Raw genomic sequence first — 25,153 nt, 5'->3', positions numbered from 1 at the left:
TAACTGAAAGTTAGGTATTTTCTCTTCTGATGCATCTAAGTCTCATTAGTATTAATAAGTTGTGCTTGCAAGATGAAGTTCTGTAGGACGTTTCTTAGCCCTGCAAAACTAGTAGGTTGTCTCCTTACTATTTTTCCTGGTCCTGCAATGATGTTTGAGTTTTTAAATTAAAACATTACAATAAGGTAATAAAGCAAATGTTTAGTAGTGGAACCAACTGATTAATATTTGAAAAGGCAATATTTTAAACATAGGTTTGTGGGAAGCCATCTTCAATTTTATTTTCCCTACTTTGGGTAAACCTGTGTAACACAGTGATACTGAGATATAAAATGTGACAAAGGAGCTAGTGTCTGGGATGGAACAATGTGCCTCCCTAGACCCTCAAAATTTTAAATTAGAGTCTTTATTATAAATATTAAGGAAGGAAAGTGTTGGCAGTGGAACTGGTGCCCATCTTTCCTTAAGGAGAGGAAAACTAGGATTGGGAGAGGGACTTAAATTGTCTTGAGTCAAAATAACTTGAAGAATCTTTTATGTGTAGGTCAGTGTTTTCATTTTACTGGCTTTATTTCTTATTTGTCTGTCTCTGTGGAAAGATGAAGCAGCTGGTTTGCCTAAGTAGCTAAAAAATAGCCTGAGAGTTGATGCAATGTTCCACATTTCTTTTAAAATTATTGCACTTTTAAAGTTATTGTACTTTTTTTTTGAAACAAGATAGGAAGGCTTTTTACACCTGAAACTACGATGTTTAATAGTAATTTTTGAAGTCTTTAGTAATGCTATGCCTGAGTTTTCTCAGACTATTACAAAAGCAGTAAGTCTCATATTCAAAATATTTAAGTCTCTACACATATGTTTTGTAACACAGAAATATAAATTAAAAGGTTTGCTATCAATGGTGTAATGTTATAGCTTAATAAGAAGTCTCTGGGTTAAAGAAAAATAACCTGCAGAAACCTCCTCTGTGATTCTCAGTTCGGAATTATTGGGGTCTTTCAGCAAAAGAGACAGCTAAAAATAAAATTCTATCAGAAAATACAAGTGTAATGGCCAGAACATGTCTTTCATTCTAATTATTTTTGTGCCTAGGAGAAAATAATATGTTTGCATTTCATCAATTAAATTCCATTCCATGTGTTTTAAGCTTAGTGCAAAGAGAAAGCCAAAACAAAAATCAAACTGTACTTTTGTTGTTCTTGTTCTGTAATGTAGTATGGTCTTAATGAGAGAAGGACACAAAGGTTCTGAGGAGAATCTCAGAAAGAAAGCAGAAATGTCTTTAATTTAAAGAGTTCATAGATTACCTGTTCCTTGCTCTCAACCTGGTCCCTGGGGGCAATAAAGGTGAAAAAGGCAAGTTAAAGAGATTCACATCTTATTCTCATCAGTGTGATCCATGATGCAAGGATTTTTAATTGCAGAATGAAAATTAGCCAAAAAAAAAATACTTTCTGGAAAGACTAATGTTACAGTACTGTGGATCTAAAAGTTAGATGAGAAGGAAGTAATGTGTGGACTCATTCATCCTCCATCCAAGCCATGACTGCTTTTACAAATGGCATGGTATAAGTAATACACAAGGCATTATGCAACTTAGGTGCCAGTGATTCATTTGCTGTCATGTTGCATATCAATATATTACTTCAAGGATAAAATTCAAATTTGTGCCATATCTCATCAGAGATATTTTTTCTCCAGCATGAGAAATACTGGGCTACTTCTGCCTGCAACCTCCCATGGATTGCTTCAACTCTGGGGTCAGACTGAGCTGCAGGGTCAGCCAGCAGTTCCCAAAAGTCAGGGTATGAGCATCCCATCATTCCCACTACAGAAGGGAGGAAGATGGCAGGATTTGGCAAGGGGAGCAATGTAGACATGGAATAGAGCTCATACATTTATTATGCCAAGCCATCCCTCCCAAGAGTCTCCTGTAGTTTGGCATCAATCACAAGCAAGATTGTGTCAGACCATTTCCAGGAAAAAAAATCAAATGTTGGTCCATTCCTTTAGCATTGCAAAAGAAATTTAAGTCTTTTTCAATGCAAAATGTGCATGAGGCTGACATGATTCCTCATTCAAAACATGCCATTACGTTTTTGTGACATAAGTTGGCCTTAATATGGAGGGAGGGAAAGATGAATAATTCACCCTTTGCTGCTGCCAGCGCCATTTTGAAGCATCAGTCCAACTTTCAGGGTAAACATCGGTTGTTCTCTATAAATACCAACCCCTATGCTATAACCTCAGACTTACTTGGATCAAATAAGGAAGTAATTACTTCAAATAATAATCCTTCCTCATCCCAAAAAGTGAGAAACAGTAAGTTCCCATCCTAAATACGCTGTCACTGTGTGTTGCTGCTTACTCTGCTTCCAAGAGCCACAGCTAGTACAGAATCAGCTTGTTTCAAGAAGAGTCCAGAATAGCCCCTGCTGTTACACAGTGACTGTGATGTTAAGTATTTCATTCCAAGGCCTATAAATATGGAAGAGTGGCCTGTGAAAAATATGTAGATGGAGATGTTTGTGTTCTCATTAGTTGCCCAGCAGGAAGAGAAATGGGAAGGAAAAAAAGTGGGTTAATTCTCCAGGCAGCAGCTCTCAAAAAGTTTCACAAGGGGACAAGAATAGTGACATTCATAAATAAATGAATATAGAAACTGGTTTTGGTTGATATCTGTGAAACTAACAGTGTTGATATGTTGCAGGTGGTGAGGGAAATGATCTGGTGGGGAAAGATTTGGATTAATTTCTTATTTTTAAAGTTAAATGCATAATGTTGCCTGGCTATCTGACCATGTAGCTTTACCAGCATGTGGATTTTCTCAGCTATGTTACTGCTTTCTTCCAAGATGAGACAAATGACTCTCAGACTTTGACCAAAGCAATTAACTTCAAATTCAGAGCTCAAAGGAAAGACATGCAGTTTTGTTGACGTTATTTTATTATAAATCCTTTTCTCAAATATATTTCTACTATTTGTGGTAATTTTGCCCATGAGAACTTAAATGTTTGGGATGAAGAGGAGAAGTACAGAAGTGATACAAATACAACTCTGCATGGAATAATACCATGGATTTCAAGGTTGTTACATGGAAAGATAGACTTTTTGTGCTTTATGTAGAGATGTGGAGGCTAAAAATTAGGTTATTCTGCTTTGCTCTCCAGGAAGCTGTGCTTCCCTCACTGCTGAGATTTGGGGACAGAGGCTGGAGATGGCCTGTGGGACATCAAAGTCATTGTCTTGAGTTTTTCATCTACACCTCTGAGTGTTTAATTTCTACAAAAGTCATTTCACTAACTGAAAGGCTGTATTGTGTTTTGTTATTATAACCTAGAGGCTTCTTCTTTTATTTTTTCTGTAAGAGGAACTTTTTAATCAGGGCTTTCACTTTCCCCCAGTGTCAAACATTGACTGATTCAAGAAATAACATGATGGTATTAATTAGATGAGAGCCAGTTATCACACATTATGAGGAAGTGTTTCAATTTCGCTTACTGTATTTTCACATTACAGGGTAATGATATGTCAGCAGTTAATAAAAGATACAATAAATATTGTGTATGTGCTTGAAATATTAGCTTTTTAATATCCATGACCAGACATAACATTTTTCAGTAGCACAGTGCTGAGAAAATACTTTTGCATGTGGGTGGACAAGCAGTAATTGATGCACATGTACTTGTTTGACCTATAGCAGGTTAAGTACAATTTTAGAGGCAGTTGTCCAAACAGCATGTCATCTAGAGCTGATATTACTGCTAGGTTACTACAGCATCTTTTGCAGCAAACTGCCTCATGCAGTCAGTAGTTATTAACACCAGGGGGAAGCTAGCAAAGAGTGTTGCTGATTAATGTGGTATCTTCAAGTTTCTTTCTACAACTGTTCTCAACAGTCACAGAGATCTGCTTCATACATACAAAATTATGTTCAAATTACATATTCTCCTTTGGAAAATTGTGCAGTTAATCCCATCCCAAAAAATGAAATTCTATTTTTTTCACATTGACTCTTTAGTGATTTTTCATGCCCTGTTGGTTTCTGCCAGTATTCTCATTGGTTTACATTACTTTATTTCTCCCTTTAAAAGAAAAATAGAGAGAAAAGGAATATATGTGAAGGACTGGTTTTTAAGAAAGTCCCTCACTGCCTCCAGAGTTAGTGTCCAGTGCAAAAGTATAAAATTACTCCCTTTTGTAAATATTACATGAACTGTATTTTTAAAGGGACTTTTGACACAGATAATGAAGAGATAGTAGTATGTATCTGTTGGTTTTCCAAAACCTTTGTTTTTACCATGGCTCTATCTACATACATTTCTGCTTAGCTGAAGAAGACCTCTGTGTTTGAATATCCATTGTTGTTGAATCTGTCTGGCAAAGATTCTCTCTCTGAATGGCAAAGATTTGAATTATCTTTTTTTTTCAGGAGGAAAAATAAAATTATGTAAGCAGAGATGATAACCAAGCATGTCAGAAAAGGGGAAAAAGAGAAGAGTTTTAACTTCCTAGTCCTACATCTGAAATTATGTTTTCAGACAACTGGTTTTTTTAGTCATTAAGTTCTTACCCATTACTCTTCACGTAATCAAGTCTGTTGATATCAGCTCCCTTATATCCTGGCTATCCCCTTTTACCACCTTGTCCCCTTTGCTCCTGTGATCTTATTATAACTTTCTCACTTTCTTTGCTACTTCCCCTTCCAAATCATGCTCCATCTTCTCATGCCTTAACCATTTGTCTATTGGTGCTGCCTGCCTCTTCCCACACCATCCTGGCTGTCCTCACCTCTACCCTCACAGGACAGGGTTTTAATTACACCATTTCCTTGGAGAGGCTTGCAGTGCTCTCCAGGCACCATCTGTTCCCTGCATCTCCTTGGCCAATTATGGGCTCCTGCCCAGCTTGTCGCTTGCCTTCTTTCTTCCTGACCTTCCTTCCTGCTCTCTTGGCACATCATTTTGGAAAATATGCTAGATCAGAGCCTGCATAACTGCTAGTTCTTATAAGTAGCATCCTCACCTGACCCTTTTCATTCTGTGCTCCCCTCTCTTGCACTCATTTGTGCACCTGATCTGAAATCAAACTATAAGCTCCTCAGAGCAAAGCCCTTTCCTTCCAGCTGATTTTAGCACCGAGCCTAAGAGTGCCTGGCTGGTATCCTTAAGCACCTAAGCTGTACAAATAAATCAGAATAGTTCTCATCTGAAATTATTTAAACACTAGTCAGAAGCAGTTATGGTTTTCATAATTCATATAATAATTTAGGACTGCTAGTTTTTAACTTGCGTAATTTGGATTTACTTGCTGTGCTCATGGGATAAAGTATATTCTTGAACAAGAAAGCAATAAATTGTATTCAGAGTAGCTGTCGGGTGCTATGATTTAAAGGAGAGCTGGTGGAATACTATGGGGAAAAATAAACATTCATTAACATTATACTGTTAATGAATTCACAATTCTGATTTAATTTTTAGATAATATTTCTCTGGTACCCTCAGGTATTACAGGCTTTATACATAAAAACTTAATAAGATGGTATATATTTATGCCCAGTCATGCAAAAAAAAAATAATAATAATTAAAAAATTCTTTCCCCTATTGTTTATTTGTTTGCTTTTTCTTTTTTTTTTTTTTTTTTTTTTTATATGATGTAGCATTCAAAAATCAATATTAGAAGAGCACAACCAGAATTTCTGGAACCAGTTTTGAACCCATGGTAGTAAGCTTTGAGGAATCTTGATATTTATCCATATCTACAGACTATATTTAATCTACATTGTAGTTAAGCTATGACTAAAGCATAATTTTTTCCCTGGTGAGGAGCTTTCTTGAAATAGTCACCATTTCCTTCCTCAGGCAAGGTGGCAGATTGGTGATATTTTAAGCTCTTGGCTAAGAAACAAATCCCAAAGTCCTTATTTTTGCAAGCAGGCATGACTGGTGTAAGTAAGACATAGTCCTGCAGGGTCCACACCCATGAGTAACTATCAGACATTACATTATGCAGTGACTTCTAGCTTTACAAAATGTGCTAATTTTTTTCTCCATTTTTTATACTGACACATTAATTTCAGACTTCTACCATTCTTTTTCTGAAATGTGAGCAGATGCCCAACTTTTGAAGAAATCCCATATTACAGTAGCCTGCATTTTAAACCATGCATCCACATGCATAGAATGAATCTGAAAAGCTCTGAAGAAACACAAATAAAAGAAGATGTAATTAAAAAAAAAAGTTCTTCACCTGCTAAAAGTTGTACACCTGCTATTTTAATTTTTTTTTAAAATCTCTTCCAACTAGAGTATTGCTTCTTAAATGAATTTGAACAACTCACCCAAGAGACATTCTAATCCGATTGTGTATTGTGATGATACCAGTTGGATGTTATCCTATTAGGCACTCACTGTAAATAAAGGTTTTTCCATTGACTTTTAAATCCCTGATTAATGAGAATGCTCGAAGCAGTGTCTTGTAAATTAGCCATAGTTCTAGCAACAATTGCAATTCACTTAGGAGAACTGATTTGTTCTAAGTCTTCCCATCTAAAATTAAAAAGTATGAGGAAAAGATAATATGCATTAAGTAGAAAAATATTACTCTATCTTGCATTATTTATCTGTAGCCCTTGGCTGTCCAGGACCCATAGGTCTAAATCCTGCTCTCTGTTCAGGTGAACTCCTGTCAGTCAGAACTCTTCTGAAGAGAGAAGTCTTGATAGCTGGCCCTCAGGATTTCTTTAAATCATTCATTCCTTGTATTTTCTAGTGTTTTAGTTAATACTTAATCCCATTTGAAATTGTGTTAAGCAGTCCAATGGCTTTTGTAGCTTAGTCACTGACATCTCACCTGCCATTCACAGTTCCTTTGCCATCTTTGTAATAAAATTATGTATGAGTAGCAGTAAAGAGATATTTAAGTTTAGGAAAGGAGGGTTGTGCTGTATCTGTGAACCGATACTTAAAATGGAATTTTTCTTGACATATTTTTCAGAAGAAAATTTTTTTTAATCTCTTACCACTTTTTTTTTATTCAAATAATGGCACTTGATTTATGGCTTGCAACAAAATTAGTTTTATACCTTGTATTGACTTTAAAAAATACATTATTTCCTATAATACCTTGAGACATTAATGAGGTCTTTCTTGATGTGCTAAATTAACATTTCTTTAAGGCATTATTCATTTCTGGACCTGTAACATGCATGCACTTTTATCAGTCAAGAACATCCCTTTGTTCTTGTAGAAGCGTGAATACTCTTTCCATAGATTGGAATTAGTGACATTTTATAAAGACAGTTTTGATACTCCCTCTCATTCAAAACTAAGTAAAATATCTCTCATTCATTAAGGTACTTCAACTGGATGATTTTTCCATAGTTATTTTCTGGTAGTTTTGAATGCATAACAAACTGTACAAAAAATGGAGTTACTTAAAGTAAACTCTGACCATTCTATATCAAGCATAATCAGAGATGCTGCAATAGTTCTCTTTATCTATCTGATCATCTCAACCTTAGTTTGCTGAAGCTAGAAGGTTTTCTCATATATGCATGTATGAAAGAACCCTGAAACAAAATTCCAGTTCAACCAGTGGATCTCGCAGACCATAATTTCCTGCTATGGCTCTTATTTATGTGTGTGATCCTTTCTGCTTAAGTGTATTTCTGTACAACTCCCCATTGATCAATTTGTTCAGAGTTCTGGCTGCCTGAAGTCTTCTCCTGTGTTATGGGTAGAAGGAAAAATATGACACTGTGGTTTCACTGACCAAATCAAAACTGTTGGGGAGATGCATGACACTTTTTTTACACTTAGTAGTACCTTTTTCTATTAGTTGTGTTTTTTACAGTATGGTGGTAACTTTCTATGTGCAGGCTTTATTGTTTACCTAGGTGCTTTTCCACAGAGGCTAAGATGTTGGGTTTCAATTTTAAATGATTTTATTCTGGGGAAAATAAATGGACATTAGAAATTCAAGAGAAAGTTTGCAGCTGGCTTTCATTACAACTGTTTTTCTTCATGACACAAAGAATGGACAACACAAATCATTTGTTTTGGTCTTTTTAACTCATATTTCAAATGCGCCAGGTAATTTTGGCAGTGTTATAGATTTCCAGAGTGGTTACCCCCAACTATAAATTTTCTTAGATACAAGGAAGTATAAATTTAGTGATTCCAGCATCAAACTGTGACATAGCATAGCTGCTGTCTATAAGAGCCTTTCTATTTTGTTCTCTTGTGTCTCAGTCTTCTATCTGTAAAATTATTATTACTATTACTGTTATAGGGTTTTCTTTCCTATGCCTTACATATTATTGAAGGTATTCGTCTATCACTTTCCTGATTCACAGAAGTGCTGAAAGTGCATGTTCATTAATATTATATAATAATATAATATGTAATAATTATATATAATGCAACTATAATACATGGTCCCTCCTATATACTCATGTATACTTATATATATATGTCCCTCCTATATACTTACGGGAAAAAAAATAATGGTAATATTTCACATTCACTGAAATGGCTTGTATCTCCTCATTGGAGTATTTATCCTACAGGAATCCAAGAATGGCTTTTTCCCCACCATATCCTTAACCTTTTGTTTAAATTCTTTTCATGAATTTCCTTTGGTGAGGTAAATAGAAGCTTGAAATGGACAGTTATGGACAGTCTTGCCCATAGGTAAAAGCTTCTTGCTAACCTCATTAGTAATTGCTTGAGAAGTGACCAGGAGCATGGTAGAAATATGTAAATATTTCCCTGATATTATTTCCCCTAAGAACTGTGGATGTTCCTCCTACATTTCTAAGTGACTGTTCTCAGGGGTGGCTTGAACAGAAGGCATTTCATTTTATCAGGTTCAGATTGATTGCCTAAGTGTTTCATTGAGTATCTCCTTGTTCTTCCACTAGAAGAAGCAATAGAGAGGAATCCCCATTTTCTTTTCTTTATTGGATGTTGTATCCTATAGCCCCTGTTTTTCCTCCTTTGCCTTCATTTATTTGATTTCCTTATACAAAGGACTGTTCAAGACCATTTTGGACAGATGTTCCTAGAACTCTTTGAACCTAAACACAACAATATTCTGGCAATATTTCATTTATTTAAGAAAATCTGATGTTTTCACTTGTTTGAGAAAATAGATTCTTTCTAGCACTGCATTTATTTATTATGATTTTATTTCCTTGATTTTCTTTTCATTAAATAGTTTCATTGAGAGCCAAGCAAGTGTGATTAAAGGAGAGAACATCATTATGTTTCTGATAGTTTTAACAGCTTTTTTACAGTTTTTTTTTTTTTTTTTTTAATGTTCTCAGTGTTTTCAGCAGTATCATAGTAAAGATATTGTAGGTAAAGAGGGAAGACCAGCAGCCTCAGTACATGTACTCTATCCTTTTACTTTTTGTTCTTATTACAAATAACATTAAAGTGTTTAAGTGCCTCCACTGGAAATCTAACATACTCCTAAGAACTGACAAGTGTGAATTGAAAAGCAAAGTCTCATTAATACAGAGTTGGAGAGTGTCACTGTGCCATTACATATGAAGGCTGGAATGTTCTGGGTCTTGCATAAATCTGTGCACTAAAAGAAATATTAACAAGAATTGTACAACATGTTCAGGCAATTAAAATATATCTATTTGATTCTTATTTTCTTTGCAGACCACAGATGACATCCTGGTGGCCTCGGCTGAATGTCCCAGTGATGATGAGGACATCGATCCCTGTGAGCCGAGCTCAGGTGGGTTAGGTTAGTCAACTTTTTATTACTTTCTTTTATTTCATATTTGCATGTTACAGTCCCCCAGAGACCCATTTAGTGGGACAGTCCTTCCTTACATAGCAGGGAGAAATTAAGTTGGGGTCTTTCTATACATGGCAGTGTCAGCAGAGAGGGAAATGTTGCTGTATGGTTTTCAAAGGCAACAGATGGGAGCACATTGATAGCTGTGATATGAGTAAGGTTATAGTTTGACCAAGGACTTGAGGCTGGACTGGGAAGGGTATTCTGAGGCCCCTGTATCTTTGTTGTCAAGATACAGAAAGAACAACTCAGTTTAGGAGAAAGATATTGCAATAGCTTGATTTCCCCCCAGTAAGAGAGACGTACACTATTTCAAGCGTCATATTATGTCAGTTGTAGAAGAACTCTTAGCCTAGACCATAGGAAGAAATTTTTTACTGTGAGGGTTTGTCAGAGAAGCTGTGGATGCCCCTCCCTGGAAGTGTTCAAGACCTGGTTGAATGGGACTTTGAGCAACTTAGTGGACGGTGTCTCTGCCCATGCAGGGGGGTTGGAACTAAATGATCTTTAAGTTTCCTTCTAACCCAACCCATTCTATGGTTTTTAATTACTGTTTATGGTATGAAATACTGTGTAGATAGTAGAAACCTGAAGATACAGAAAACAATAGCCTCAAATTTCAAATTCTTTCACATCTTTTTTTCTAAGCCAGGGCTATTCAAAGTGTATGTTTCAGTTCTGACTAGAAATTAAAAATTTTTACATTCTAGTATTTTCTGTGGAATGAAAAACTTACAGTGTCTTGGCCATGTCTTTCCTAGTCCTACTGAATAACACATTTGGTATTAATTTTTCTCTCTGTTATATTTTGCCACTTCATAGTAAAATAAAATACTACATACCTTCCTTAAAGAGTCAGAAGTTTATCACAGATGTGAAAGGAACGGAAAACTTCGTAACAAAAATCAAAATTATTATGTTACTCTATAACCTTTAAAAAAATCCCAGTACTCCTGCTTTCTTTGTCAACTTACGTTGCCTTTTACCTTTTCTGAGTGAACAGCTTATGATGCCATGTATGTCTCAGTTTGTCTTATTCACTTTTCTTATTCACTCACACTTATAGCTGTCAGGTAGCACACCTACTTGTCAGCTGGTTTAGATATTTGGTAGTCTTCAACACTTGCTATAATCCTTAACAGTAGAACAAAGGGAACCCTTCTGGGACCAGTGCTGTTTAATAACCTTATCAATGATCTAGACAGTGGGATTAAGTACACCCAAAGCAAGCTTGCAGATGACACAGTGCTGACTGGTGTAGTCGACATGCCAGAGGTATGGGATGTCATCTAGAGGGACAAGGACAAGCTGGAGAAGTGGGCTCATGTGAACCACTGTGTTCAATAAAGCCAAGTCCAAGGTCCTGCACCTGGGAAGGGTCAATCCACATCATCAGTACAAGGATGAAGTGATTGAGAGCAGCCCTGCAGAAAGAGACTTGAGGTACTGCTGGATGGACATGAGCCAACAGTGCACACATGTAGCCCAGAGAGCCAATCATATCCTTAGTTGCAGCAAAAGAAGCATGGCCAGCAGAATGGGAGAGGTAATTGTGACCCTCTACTTGGTCTCTGGTGTGACCTCACCTGGAGTACTACTCCCAGTTCTGGAGCCCTGAACACAAGAAGGACATGGACCTGTTGTATGGAGTTCAGAGGAGGGCCACAAAGATGATCAGAGGGCTGGAGCACCCACCACTCCAGTGAAGACAAGCTGAGAGAATTCGGCTTGTTCACCTTGGAGAGGAGAAGACTCCAGGGCAACATTATAGCATCCTTCCAGTACCTGAAGGGGACCTGTAGGAAAGCTGGGGAGGGACTGCTTACAAGGGTGCATAGTGGTAGGAAGAGGTATAAAAGTTTCAAACTAGAGCAAGGTAGATTTAGATCAGATATTAAGAAGCATTTCTTTATGTTGAGGGTGGTGAAACACTGGAACAGCTTGCACAGAGAGGTAGTGGACACCCCATCCCTGGAGATATTCGAAGTCTGGCTCGATGGGGCTCTGAGCAACTTGATCTAGTTGAAGATGTCTCTGCTCAGTGCAGGGATGTTGGATTAGGTGACCTTTAAAGGTCCTTTTCAACCCAACACATTCTATTAGTCTAGCTAAGATGAATCTGTTGTGCACTCAAATATTTTGTTTAAGTAGAAATCAGTGAAATTTAGGTCTGGCCTGTATATTAATGCAAATCAAAACTAAACCATGTCAGTATGACACCTGAGTCAGGGAGCAGGTACACAGACTTCAGACCAATGCAATTTTGCTTCAAATGCAGTTGCATGGTTCCTTTTTGTATTCTCATAGCCTAATACACATTAATTTTTATTAATAACATTTAAGTAAAGGTAGAGAAGTCTATAACTTGTCTCAGTGTTTGTTGGATATGCAGGGTGGTATCTGGGCTCTTTCAGGAGCCAAGATATTTATAGACTTGATCACAATACTTAGGAGTTAGTTTCTTTTGCTTCCCAATAAAGAATTTGAGTCTTTTTCAAAGTGTGTTGACATAAGGTGTTCATTCTTGAAACAGAGTAGCAACAGATACACCTACCTACCTTAAGCATTTTTGTATCTTTAAGGAACGCATTTCAGTTGCAGAAGTTAGAGGCGTATTTATGAACTGTGATAAGAATTAATTTTTTTAACATTGAAAATTCATTTCCATGATAATTTTTCCCTTCTCATTTTCAAATTCTCCAGTTTAAAAAGATCACCTCATCCAATACTAGTTCAGAAGTCCATATGGCTCTGGCCTCATTCATTGCTTCTTTGCTTTAGTTAACTCAGGAAGTGCTGTCCAATAGGTAAATTGACATTTATCTGATGAAAATGTAAATACCTTTAACTTTTTAAATCTTAGTTTATGAGGTACTTTTACAAGAATAAGTTACCTAGCACTAAAAAAATCTCCCTATTTTTAGAAGGCAGCTGCTATATTAGATATACAGTTTTATTGTCTCAGACTTACAGCTTGCTGAGAGCAAATGAAATTTCAGAATAATTCTCTGAGTTTGTTTTGAACTTTAGATCAGAAGCCTGCAATGCTCAGTGGTCTATGAGCCATGACGTGATGCTTTCTGACAGGTTATAATTTCTGTCCAAACTAAGGTCCACAACAGCAATGTGAATGTTAGTCTTCCTGCAAACTGCTGCCATTAGCTTTACAGCCAGGTGTTTAGCTTTCCTATTTTAGTTTATCATTCATCACCCAGATGTGCTTCTCCTTTTTGTTTATCTGAGAATGATTTCACTGATTCATTTCTTGAATCCCAACAGCTACTGTATTTAAAAAATAATAAAAAAAGTATGCATTGGCACAGGAATTAAGTTCTCCATAATCCCAGTTGGCTGGATCATTTTACCTGTCATTCTTCAAAACAAATTGTCACTTTACCTTTCACTCTTAAAATTTGCCTCCTTTTTCATTGGTCTTATCCTTTTCAATGTTACTGAAAGGTAAGGCAACACCTGTTGGTTTGACAGTCTCTCCACATTCCCCTCTTCTGATCTAAATATTAACAACATGAAGAATAGTCAGGATAGAGTTCAGTGAAGTATATCACCTGGTAGCATTAATTACCTTTCTAACTCCTGATTCTTTGTTCTGGGGGACAAAGGAATTAGTTATTTTCCCATGTTTTCAAGCAAGGACTGATAATAGGGCAGAAGCTTACAGGCAAATCTTTGGGCGTGTACTGATTTTCCAACAACTTGGCCAGGCTCACTGCATTGCAGAAAATAGCTAGTGATGGCCAGAAATCTTCAAAATATCATTATAACTGAGAGAACAAGCCAGTATATAAGATGACTCTTGCAGTTCAGCCATTGCTTTGGGGAGCTGTTTGTCCTGTCAGCAGAACAGTGTGGGGCTTTGCATGCAAACTGCTTCCTGCATATATACATAGTATATATTGGAGATGTCCAAGAACCATAAATTCTCTAACATATTTTGTTGATTTAGGTTTGATTCCAGCATGGATACCTATTTTTCTTATTAGCAGAGCTGTGAAATTTGGACTGTGAATGACTGCTGCTCATTATTAGAAGTTTTGCTCTTTTGTGTCTCACAAATTATTTTCCTTTATTCCTGGTGCATCAGGCAGTAAGATAGCATTGCAGTGGGAGGTGAAGTGACTCCTATGATTTATACATAACTGCAAGAGTCCTTATTAATTTTCTTATTAATTTTTTATAATTTTTTAATTTCTTTCTTATTAATTTTTTATAATCTTTCATGAGAAAAAGAGCATTAGTTAGATCAGGTCATGTATATGAATCCTGAAGTCCATTTATCTTTTTCGTCCCCACCCCCAGAGAAAACCTATATGGTCCTGGCAGTAATAAGATTCATGGTGAACAAATGTAGCTGTATCTGTATATTGTATCCGAGTCTTTCTCTAGCAAGTGTAGTTTGGCATTTGTAGTGGTCACATTTCCAGCATGTGTGCATGTTTATTCTGGATGTCTTGAAAACCTGGGCCCTTCTTTTCCCAGACACATTATCAACTTTGTCAGTAATGAATCTGACTGGATGACAGTGTTAAGAGGAAACTGAATGCAGTGTGCTTTCAGCTTCAACATTCAAGCCACATCTATGATTGTGGCACTGACATTTACCTCTTCACATAGGAGCTGCTAAGTGAAGGAGGAAAGTCAGGGAGTCACCCACAGCTGCAAAGATGAATGTGGGTGTCTGCACCTCCTGCTCATTAATGAGAAAGAACTATTCCTTGCTCTGCAGGCCAAGCCATCAGGGTCTCCTCTTTTTACAACTACATTTTGGTATTCCTTTGAAGAAAAGCAGGTCCTAGATAAGATGCTTTGGGTTTTGCATTCATTTTGTTGGGGTTTTTTGTTTGTTTATTTGTGTTTTTTAAATGCTGTTATAAAAGTAGCAGTCAATTCAAGCTTTGTCCTGTGAAGCTCCATGATAAAAATTTTCACTTAGTTCATTGGGGCCCAAATGACACTGTCACTAGAACTGTAAGTTTTTGGTACAACAAAGCTAATCTTACAAACAATTGTTTCCAAAGCCAATTGTTTTTCTTGCAGTAACACTGGCATTCCTCTGACTCTTTGGGGTCAGAGCAGCAGAATATACTGGTTCAGTTGTCTGAATCAGTTCCCTATGATTACAGAATCTTAGCTTGAAACCTTCAGCTTGAAAACATCAGTAGTGTTACATTTGTGGTTTGTCCTCATGTTACCCTATTTGCAAAAGTTTTTTGTTGTTGTTCCATTTATGAATTCCATTTAGGAATACTTCAATTTAAAATCAAGATCATCCACTGACTCTGCTAGTCAAAAGAAGTAAAATAACAAATTACCAAAGGTTTCCCAGAACACACATGAAGCCAAGGTAAATTACTCCATGTAGAAAAGAAGCAGAGATGCAAACATGAAGGTAGAAGTGGTGAGAATTTTGTAGGGCTGACATCTGAACTGATGAAAGGAGGAAGTACCCATATTGGGAGAAATACTAAAAGAGGAGGAATACAACTGAACTTGTTAAAATATACCAATAAGGAGAGTAGGACCACAGGGATGAAGAGTACTAAACATATGAAGTCATATATTGGTTTCCATTTTGGCTGTCAGTTAGGTTTGTGGAAAATGTTTTCACAAAAGGTTCTTATTAAACTATGTGAAATATAAGCTTCACCTCTGCTGAGCATATTAACTTATAAAACCCATTGATTTGGTGTGCTCTATTGATTGGCACTATCCTACTAACCTTTTCCTTTTAGGCTTATGTTGATATTCAAAGATGACTGATACAACCCTCCCACGTCTCAACCACTGAAAATTGTTACTTGCAAAACCTGCACTCCCAAGGAGTTAGTAGGATTTGTAAATAATTTGAAGCCAAAATATGACAGATCATTGTACTTGGAAATAAGCACTATATTCAGTGCAAAGAGAGTGTTTAGTGTCTTAGCAAAACAACCTTTTTAGCTTTTTAAACATAATTTTAGAGGTATTTCAGTGCATTGTATCTTTCCTTCTGAGAACCTAGAGATTTCAGTTTATAGGAAGCAAAGAAACTGGGTTTGTATACCAAAAAAGTAGAACAGATACCTTATTTTTCTCTTTAATACATTTGAAAGTAGGTTGTTGTCTTTTTCCCTCAAATTCAATAAGCATCTACAGATTTTGTAGAAGCTCCAAACTTCTTCACCACATCAGTCTGTTGTGTGTGCAGGTCTCAGCTCCAGTTCTCTTTGAATCATGGTGCCATTATGATCATAGAGTGTGTGTTTGGCAATGCAGCTAGTTTTGTGGTACCCCTCTCACATGGATTAGATTATGGCTTTGGATATAGGCCACACATACTTGTTCCAAGTATGATTCAAGTTTATCACTGAGCTATTGCAGCCACATATGGAACCTTCTCACACTCCTTCTATCTCATGGCAGCTCACTTACTGACAGATATCCCCTGGAGAGCCAGTTCTTGCCTCATGAGCCACTTGGGTAGGAAGGGAGGCTGGGTAGGCATCATGCTGAGATACTCAAGCCTACCACCTTTTGCACAACCTGACAGGAGATCCTCATCCTGGTTTCACAGCTGGGTTGCATCCATCCCACCAGTTAAGAAGAGGAAGCACTGAGATTTGTTTTTCAGATATATTTATTGTAATGAGACATTGAAATTGCAGTGAGCTCAGAAACTGGTTCACCAGAATCCAACAATGCTACAGAAAGTCAAACACAAATAAATCTACAATGATAGCACACAGAGTGAAAATTAATATGTCCTGTAAAAAATTGCCTTCACGCCTCACTGCAAATGCAGTAGTTAAATATTCTTGTTGAGTAATTCCCTATTCACAGTTTGTGGGAAGGCATAAATGTAAAGAAAACAGGTTTGAGGCTCTTTTGTTGTTTGTTTGGGTTTTTGTGGGTTTTTTGTGGGTTTTGTTTTGTTTTTTGTTAAGTCTGCTTCTTTCAATTCACAAACACCATGGAACCCTGCAATTCCAATTTTCTTTTCACAGCATTAACGATAACTGGGCACTGAAAATAGTCAGATAGTCCCTCTAAATTTTAAACCACTTAAAAAAACAGTGAAGAAGAATAACTTTGCAATCCATTATTACACAATATAAAACTATGTTCAACTGCTTTTATGTTATAAGTTTTTCATAAGTAGTAGAAGAGGCTTTTAAAACTCAGCCTCTTCTAAGCTGGTCTTTGAGGCAGCCCAAATAATGCTGGTCATATGAGTGGAAGAGTTGTGCATAAGAGAAGTTTTTTTAAGGGACCATTGCACCAGAAAATTACTTTTATTTCGTCTATCTGTTACGGTATGGTCTGAGCATAATCACACTCTTTATGCTTTTCACTTGTTTCTAGTCAAACCATCCTCAACTTACCATGGATTGTTTCAGGATTTGTTGAAGATGACTTTTTATTCTTAGAAAACAGGGTCATGTGATTTAATTTTAACATTCACCTATAAGGTATTTCACTTCTAATTTACAATTAGAAACTTTTATGCAGGATGAAATTAGTGTCTTTTTGATGCTGCAGAGACTTCAACCAAGTGGCAGACAAGGATAGCCGTAGACACACCTCTGCTGCTGTGCCAGGAGCCAAAGACTGCCTGGTTCAGCTATCAAGATGCTGGGAAGGAAACTGCATCATGTGTTTCTCAAAGAGTTGGGAAGCAAAGAGCAAGACTTTAATAACTTTATAATCTTCACTTGCTCTCCATTGAGATCATATGTTTGTTGCAATAGTTCCTGTTTTGCAGGACAAAAAAAAAAAATCCAGGTAAATTCCCCTTGGGTACTCCAGTCTTAGTCAAATAAAGGTCGTACTTAAGTAGCAGGCAGCTGTTTCAACAATATTTTGGATGGGGATTTGTTGATTTACATAGATTTCAGAAGAAGTGTAGGCTGGTCTTTTCTCAGTGGGCCTTTTCCATCCTGTCTCAGAACAGAACGGAACACTGACTTAAGCATCTGCTCCACTAGCCTTTCCTAGATGCAGTGCTCATGGACAAGCCCATGTGCGTTGTAAAACTTTCCTCTTTTTTCCTTCTCTTTGATTTGTCTTTAGAGGCCCTGCTAGGTTAAAAGCATATTTTAATGCAAACAGAATTAAAATAGAAGAATTCATTTCTTTTGCTGAACTGCTCCTTTTAGTGAAGTCTAAAGAAATATAACAACAGATGCTTTGAAAATGTTCTAAGTTTAAATAACATTAATGTAATGGTTGAATATTCCTCAGACAGATGGGGTAAATGAGATAATTGTGAAAACAAGCTTAAAAATAAAATGATGCCTTCAGGTGAAAGGCAGGAGTTTAGGTAACATTGAAAAATATTCCTTACATGTTTTTTTACCTTGCCATACTAAGAGAAGAGCAAGCTGTCAAATGTCATTTAGTAGACATTAATTGTAAAGTTGGTTGCTGGTATTTGACCCAAATGCCTGTGTTTTAAAGAGAAAGAGCAGCTGTTAGTCCATCAGGTATTGTCAGAGTTTATTCCGTTGCTTCTCTTATTTCTCAGAAATTTCCTGAAATCACATACAGTAAGATAAGACTTCATCTCATTTTCATTCACTGTGGAAATGCCCAGGAGTCTTTATTCTGCAACAATGCATTGTCTTTTGTAAAACGATAAATGACGCCCTATGTGAAAAGAATTTCCATTTTCTACAATAGCTACAAAGAAGAAACAGGATCTAAAACAGTCACTGACTACTTCAAGACAGACTGCATTTCTTAGTAGGGTGGCGTGTACCCTGAAGTGAGAAAAAAATCTTGGAGCTTTCTGAAGCAGAACTTCAAGATCTCCTGTGTAGTCATAGAAAATACCAATTGTACCAACTCATAACAACTAAGAACTTTCAAAAGGGAAAAAGAAAAAGACCTTAAAATACTATTTGACACAAATGACAGTTTTCTGGAGTCTTACTGTGGTGCTTCTGTTCTTTCTGTCAAATAAAATGCCACCTTTAAACCTATGTGGGATAACTGCCAGGAAGTAGTGTTTCAAAAGTAAGAACACAAATCACCAATAAATAAATGATGAGTAATACCAAGCTGGGGAGGGAACGTAGTTCATTTTGGGGTTTGTGGCTGTTTTGCTTTGTTTTATTATTCATGGGCCAATTGTAGATGTCTTTAGCTGGTGTCTGCTTTTAATTCTGGTTGTCCAAAGTGACTATGGGACATTGCTCTCCATGCACCTTGATCAACACTCTTTTCTAACATACGTCAATGCAATGCTATTTAGATGCAAGCTCTGATAAAGCTATCATTATTATTATATTTTAAAACTAGTGTTTAATATACTTTCAGTTAACATCGATACTTTACTGACTGCATTTTTAGTCATGTATAATGATTTAAGGTATGGTTTCTATATGCCAGACTGGATGGTTAATGAGTGTGTTCTGCAGTGTTTGGTGGGAAACCCTTGTTCACTCACTGTTCTTTTCATGTTGGGAGTATTCAGGGTGCACATCTGCTCAGGATTTTGGAAATGCTAGTGTAATCTGAGGAATACTGCATAGATCCAGGTCACTCAATTTTTGCCCATGATGCTTGCTAAATTACAGGAGATCCATCAGCTTTTGCCACTTCAAGTTACTCTGTACAAGGATCTGCCACCTCTCCTTCTGAAATTGCAATAAAGAGAGGAGATCAAGGGGATCAAATGTATAAGCATAGTGTGTGCTGTGAGCATTTAACCTAGAAATTTCTCCTGGAATTAGGCTTTCATTCCACATGACTGTGCAAGAGGATAAAATGTGCCAGACAACACAATAGTACCTATCAAGAACATTTTAGAGTCTGAAGACATAGGTCAGTTGAGTTCATACTGAAAAGACCAGAGTCAGGCCCGAGAAGTAGGTTCTTAGAAGGATGAGCACTTTTGCAGTGCAATCTGAGAGGTTTTTTTCTGGGCCTAAAGCATTGCTTGAAGGAATGCCTGATATTGGCATCGATGATGAAAAGAGAGAAAGGGAAAAATTGAGTGAAAAAGTGCTCCAAAGTGTAGCCATATTCAAGGAGGACTCTTAAAAAAGAGAAGGTAGGTTTAAATAGCTGTCTAAAACTAAGAAAAGTAAAACTTGGAAGGAAAAGAAACAGAAAATAATAGAAAGAAGGCATAAATTGAGAAGCGTTCAGGGGTTATTTCAAAGGAGAGCTGCGGGTTCCTTATTTGTACCCAATTTATTGCCTGCTACCATTTATAATTAGGGGCACTTTTGATATCCCCCCCTGCATTCTGTTTGGTAACCTGTCTTATCATCACTCTCTTCTCAATAATACTTATTTTAGTATAAAATTACTTTTTATTTATGGAGTGAGAAAAAGGGAGGGAGTGGGAGATCCTTACCTCCCAGATGTTTGTATTCTGTCAATTTAAATTGTGGCATGCCTCTTATTCTAGATTACTTAGGCATGTTGACCTTAGTAACAGCATTTGGAGAAATTATACTTCTGAAAGATAAAGTGAGATTTTCCTTGCTGTCCTTTTCCTTGTTTAAAAGCCTGTTTTGTTTGTAACGGGCTGCAAACCTAAATGGTTTTGGACTGGTGGAGTACATTCTTAGGTAGTCCTGACCCAGTGAGTGCAATTATAAAGATGCATGTTTGTAGCAGGTAGATACTACTAAGTCTTCAATGTTCAAACTCAATAATAACCTCTCCCTTATTTCGTTATGTACCTACAGCAAATCCTACCAGGGCAGGAGGAGGAAGGGAATATCCTGGCTCGTCCGAGGTGATTCGTGAATCCAGCAGCACAACAGGCATGGTAGTTGGGATCGTGGCAGCAGCAGCTCTGTGTATCCTCATCCTTCTGTATGCTATGTACAAGTACAGGAATCGAGACGAAGGATCCTATCACGTAGATGAGAGTCGAAACTACATCAGTAACTCAGCACAATCCAATGGGGCTGTGATCAAGGAAAAACAGCCCAACAGCGCTAAAAGTTCCAACAAAAACAAGAAAAATAAGGATAAGGAGTACTATGTCTGATCTCAACATCTAAAAGAACGCTTGTATAGAAATAGTCTTCATTTTATCTGAGACATAATACAAACTTATTTACTTTACTTTTTATGAAGCACATTCAAAAACAAACAAACAAAAAAAGACAGGGAATGCAATCAGAAAGGAAAGACTGTTTTTAAAAACAAGCATTTCATGCTCTTGTTTTTCAGAAACAGGAGCTGATAAATTCCCTAACATCCACAGTGTTTTCATTTACTCTGCCTGTCTTTATGTTGCTGGAACATTTCTGAAAGACAATGATGACACCACGCATTCATAAAGCAAGGAGTATTACTACAACATCAAGGCACAATATGAAAAAAAAACAAATTAAAAAAACAAAACAGGAAAAAAAAAAAAAAAAAAAAGCTACCTATGATTCTGGATTTAGCCAAAGTGCTAGCGCTTTCTTGAGAAGTAAGTTAGTCTTATTGTCAGAGAAGACTGTCATATATATATGGTGACTCAACGAGCAAACATAAAGAGTTTGCCATCTGGTGCAGTGAAGCAGTGATTGGAAACTTGCATTTGAATCAAAGTGCTGGCTTTTCTGAAGACTTATGTAGAAATACTTTCAAAAAGCCCCTTTCTGGTTGTGAGGAAAATAATGTGGAGGCCTTATTTTCAAAACAAAAAAAATCTGGAATATAAGGCACATTTCCAAAAAAAAAAAAAAAAAAAAAAAGAGAAAAAAATAAACAAGAGGGCATAGATGCAATCATTGGGAAATTCTCATGCACGCTTAATATGTTATTACATATGTTTATATAAAAACACATCTATATGTGCTTTCTGGACTGTGATAAGTGATGTTTTATAGCCTGTTGTATAGAAAATGCAAACTATATCTGCTCTTCAGCCATTTTTGGTAAACTCAATGTTATAAGTGTTGCTAGGTATAGAGAGTTTTATGACATCTGGAGCAACAGACACACTTCAGTTTTTTTGCAGCCATTACAAATTGTCCCAGACTTCTTCCCCTTTTATTTTTTTTTTCTTTCTCTCTTTCTTTTTTTCTTTCTTTCTCTCTCCCTTTCTTCCTTTCCTTACTCTTTCTTTTTTTTCTTTCTCTCTTTCTTTCTTTTCCTTTTTTTGCTTTTTTTTTTTTTTTTTTTACTTTACAATGCAGTGGTTATATTAGGGGGGATGTGTATGAATGTATATAAGAGTCAGCTAATTTTTTTCTTACCTGTACAGCCTCTATTCTGTTAAGTTTTAGTAGTTTGAAAGAAGTGGGGTAGAAAGCAAAAATATATCTCTAATGTAATTTGTCTTCTCCCTCCTATCCCCATCTCTTGCTCCTGATATGCATCAATGAAGTTGATCAGAATGGCCAATTTTCCTAGAAATATACCTTCATTAATTAGCTAAATATTTAGTGACTTAAACTGGCCTTTGGCTTCCAGTCAGAGCTTCACTTTGGAGAGCATGGTTTTCCTTAGAGAAACCTTGTTCTTAAGAATTATGAGAATGATGAGTTTCTTGAGAATCTTAGGAAGAATCATATAGCATTTTTCTGGCATTCAGTTATATAAACAACAGCTACTCTAATTTTAATTATCCAGGCTGATTCTACTGCAGAATTTAGCCCTTTCTCCAAAAAGGAAATAATCTTGAGGTGCACGATAGCATTTTTCAATGGTGGACATTTTGACATATTGAAAAGTATTTTTAGCTAAGTTTATTGTGTAGCATTGCAAGACATCATAATCTGACAAATATAAGTTAATCATGTTTTAAAGTAACACATAGCTTTTCTTACACATATAAAACATTAATGCATTTTAGTTAAACATATTAAATAGAAAGCTGTAATTTACATGTTAATTTTTTTTCTTCTAGTATTATTTCATTAGGTTCACAGCAATAAATCATAGTCTAACATTTTATTTACACGGGAGTTCAAACGGAATACATTAGACAGAAAGAGGCAGAAAGAGGCTAGTTCAATAGAAATCAACCAAATCATTGGAAGGCCTCCTGAGAGGGATATAGATGTTCACACTTTACAGGCAGGAGGGAGGAATTTAAAATTAGCTTTAAGCAGCAGGCACAAAACATTTTGTTGTGTGTTCTTCACTGTAGCTGATGAAGAAGGCTGGAAACTGGTACAGCTATCTATCTGGGAGTCAGAGCATTTTAAAAATACATGTAGCTGACATGAAAACACCTCTCTTGAAGGTTGCCAGCAACAAGGAGGTGTATCATGTTGCATTTGTAAACCATTTTATTATTCTCATTTGCATTTGCAGAAAAATGAGAACAAGTTCACAAAATCCATCTGATCTCTTTAGGCTGTGTTTCACCTGTGGCATTCATAGCATCTCCCACCTTTCCAAGACAGCTGTACTCAGGGAATGGCAGGGTCAGGTACACTGGAGGTCACTGCTGGAAGGAAGAGACTTCAGCTGGAGGGGGGGAAAGAAGTTGAAAGCGAGGTGGTGTTCAGATTTCAGTACTTGAAGATATGCAGAACAAGAATAATCTGGTGACAGGAGACTGGGCTTGATGGAATATGGTTTGGTCAAGCTGAAATGGTCTTTTCTGCTTGATATTGATCACGATAATGAAAGAGCAAGGTCAGGTCGGCTTACAGGCAGTTTGGTAGATTAATCTTTAACTAAATCCATACATCAAGGAAAAAATCTGCTACTACTATAATAAGCAAACACAATTTTAACACTATTTCTGAAGGTTCTCCTTTTTCCTCTTTAATTTCATAATTTAGCAAAAAACAAATATGGATGTATCAGAAGTGCCAGCAAGTAGATTTCAAATTCCTTTTTGTTTAAAAACAGCAGCAACAACAACCAACCAAACAGACATAAACCAACTACCTAACATAAAATTGGATCCTTTCTCTATAATAACCTAATTTGTTTGACTGAGATGGCTTCATTTCTATGACTGTATTGTGTTGCCTTTTTTAACAAAACACTAAATAACGTGTGAAATTTTCAACCCTAAGACATTGAAGGGAGGCCCAATGCCCCTAACCTTATAGTGCTTTCTGTGATAGATATTTACAATTTTTTTATTTGTTGCAAGGCCAATTTATTCATTATTGGAAATGCTAAGCAAGTGGAATTTACTGTTTTGTTAATAAAAATGTTTCTTAATACAAATGCTGGCTTGTTTCTTCTCTTGCTCTTAGAACTGGAGTACCTGTTCATCTTGAAGCAGTGAAAAAACCTGAAAAAATTGGTATGAAGTTACAGACATTCATGTCAGGAAATGTGACCTCAGAGCTTTTTGTACACTGGAGTTAAAATCCTCTGGAAGTCTTGTGTTCAACTAGCACAGTTAGAAAAGTAATAATTAGAAAATAGTAAGTAGAAAAATTCAGCCAGAGCTAATCCATTATATGTGTTTTCTTAATTAGCATGGCATTTAAATTCATGGGTAACTTCAAGCAAATATATAATCCTATTGATTTAAGCAAGTGTCTAATGTTGCCTAAATATATTGCTGAATTGGGATGTAATTAAGCTTTCAGATCTAAACTCCAAATAGAATTTAAGTATGTATCTTTTTTAATCACCTCAGTAGCTTCTTTGACTTCAATGGGATTTATCCATCTGTTTAATTAGGTATAAACTGAAGTATTTTAGATAACTTGAGTTTAGGAATGTCTTCCACTGGTATAAACCAGTTTATTGTTAAACAAATTCTAAACTGCTTTATACTGGGATTAGTACTGGTGTGTGTGAATGTCTGTTTAAATAAATACTGAACATACCATTTAGAAAAATGCTTCATATGGATTTAAAGCAGCTAGAAGAATAGTGATTTTTATTCTACTACACCCCCCACACACATTTAGTTACAGACTTTTTAAATCCACTTTGAATTTGTTCCTTTTTTTTGCTTACATCTATACTGTTCTCTCTCTTTTCTGATGGTCTATCAGTTCATCATCAGCTAAGTATTTTAAGTGGTCACTTCCATAATCAATCAGCACTGCTGCCAAGTAGCTAAAAACCTTTAAAAGACCAAGAAGAAGAGAACAAACTGATTAATTCCCCCAGACCCAATTTAGAAGAAAGGAAATTAAGAATACCTGTAGGCCAAAATTGACAACTGTGCTTGTTAATTCCTCCAACATGGCTTTTTTATTGTCCAAAAACCTGTTTTGAATTGGGTATCTAGGTATGATTTTCATATTATTTATAGAAGTTTGCTTCTAAGTTCAGTACAGTCCTGTTTAGAGGTTCTTGGAAGCATTGTTGCGGGGTCAGATTCATCAGTAGTTTTATTTGGAATGAAGGCTATTTGCTGTATTTTATAGTCCCCAGTTTTTAAGATTCTGTAAGTAT

The 25,153-nt window shown here is 36.3% G+C and overlaps 1 protein-coding gene across 2 annotated transcripts in view; it reads left to right on the top strand.

Moving 5' to 3' along the window:
• The window catches only part of NRXN1 (neurexin 1), a 677,538-nt gene extending 653,576 nt beyond the window's left edge, over positions 1-23,962 (top strand). Inside the window, exons 20-21 of one of the 2 annotated variants that reach the window (XM_030446736.1) lie at positions 9,676-9,754; positions 20,515-23,962. In XM_030446736.1, the coding sequence (XP_030302596.1) occupies positions 9,676-9,754; positions 20,515-20,822 (387 nt within the window). In that variant the 3' untranslated portion in view covers positions 20,823-23,962. The remainder of the gene's footprint in view (positions 1-9,675; positions 9,755-20,514) is intronic. The other variant, XM_030446735.1, reaches the window with a different exon arrangement.
• The last annotated feature ends 1,191 nt before the right edge of the window (positions 23,963-25,153 follow it).

This window comes from Calypte anna, chromosome 3 (genome assembly GCF_003957555.1).
Source record: "Calypte anna isolate BGI_N300 chromosome 3, bCalAnn1_v1.p, whole genome shotgun sequence".
NCBI classification, from domain to species: Eukaryota; Metazoa; Chordata; class Aves; order Apodiformes; family Trochilidae; genus Calypte; species Calypte anna.
This window is presented reverse-complemented; position numbering and strand designations above follow the sequence as displayed.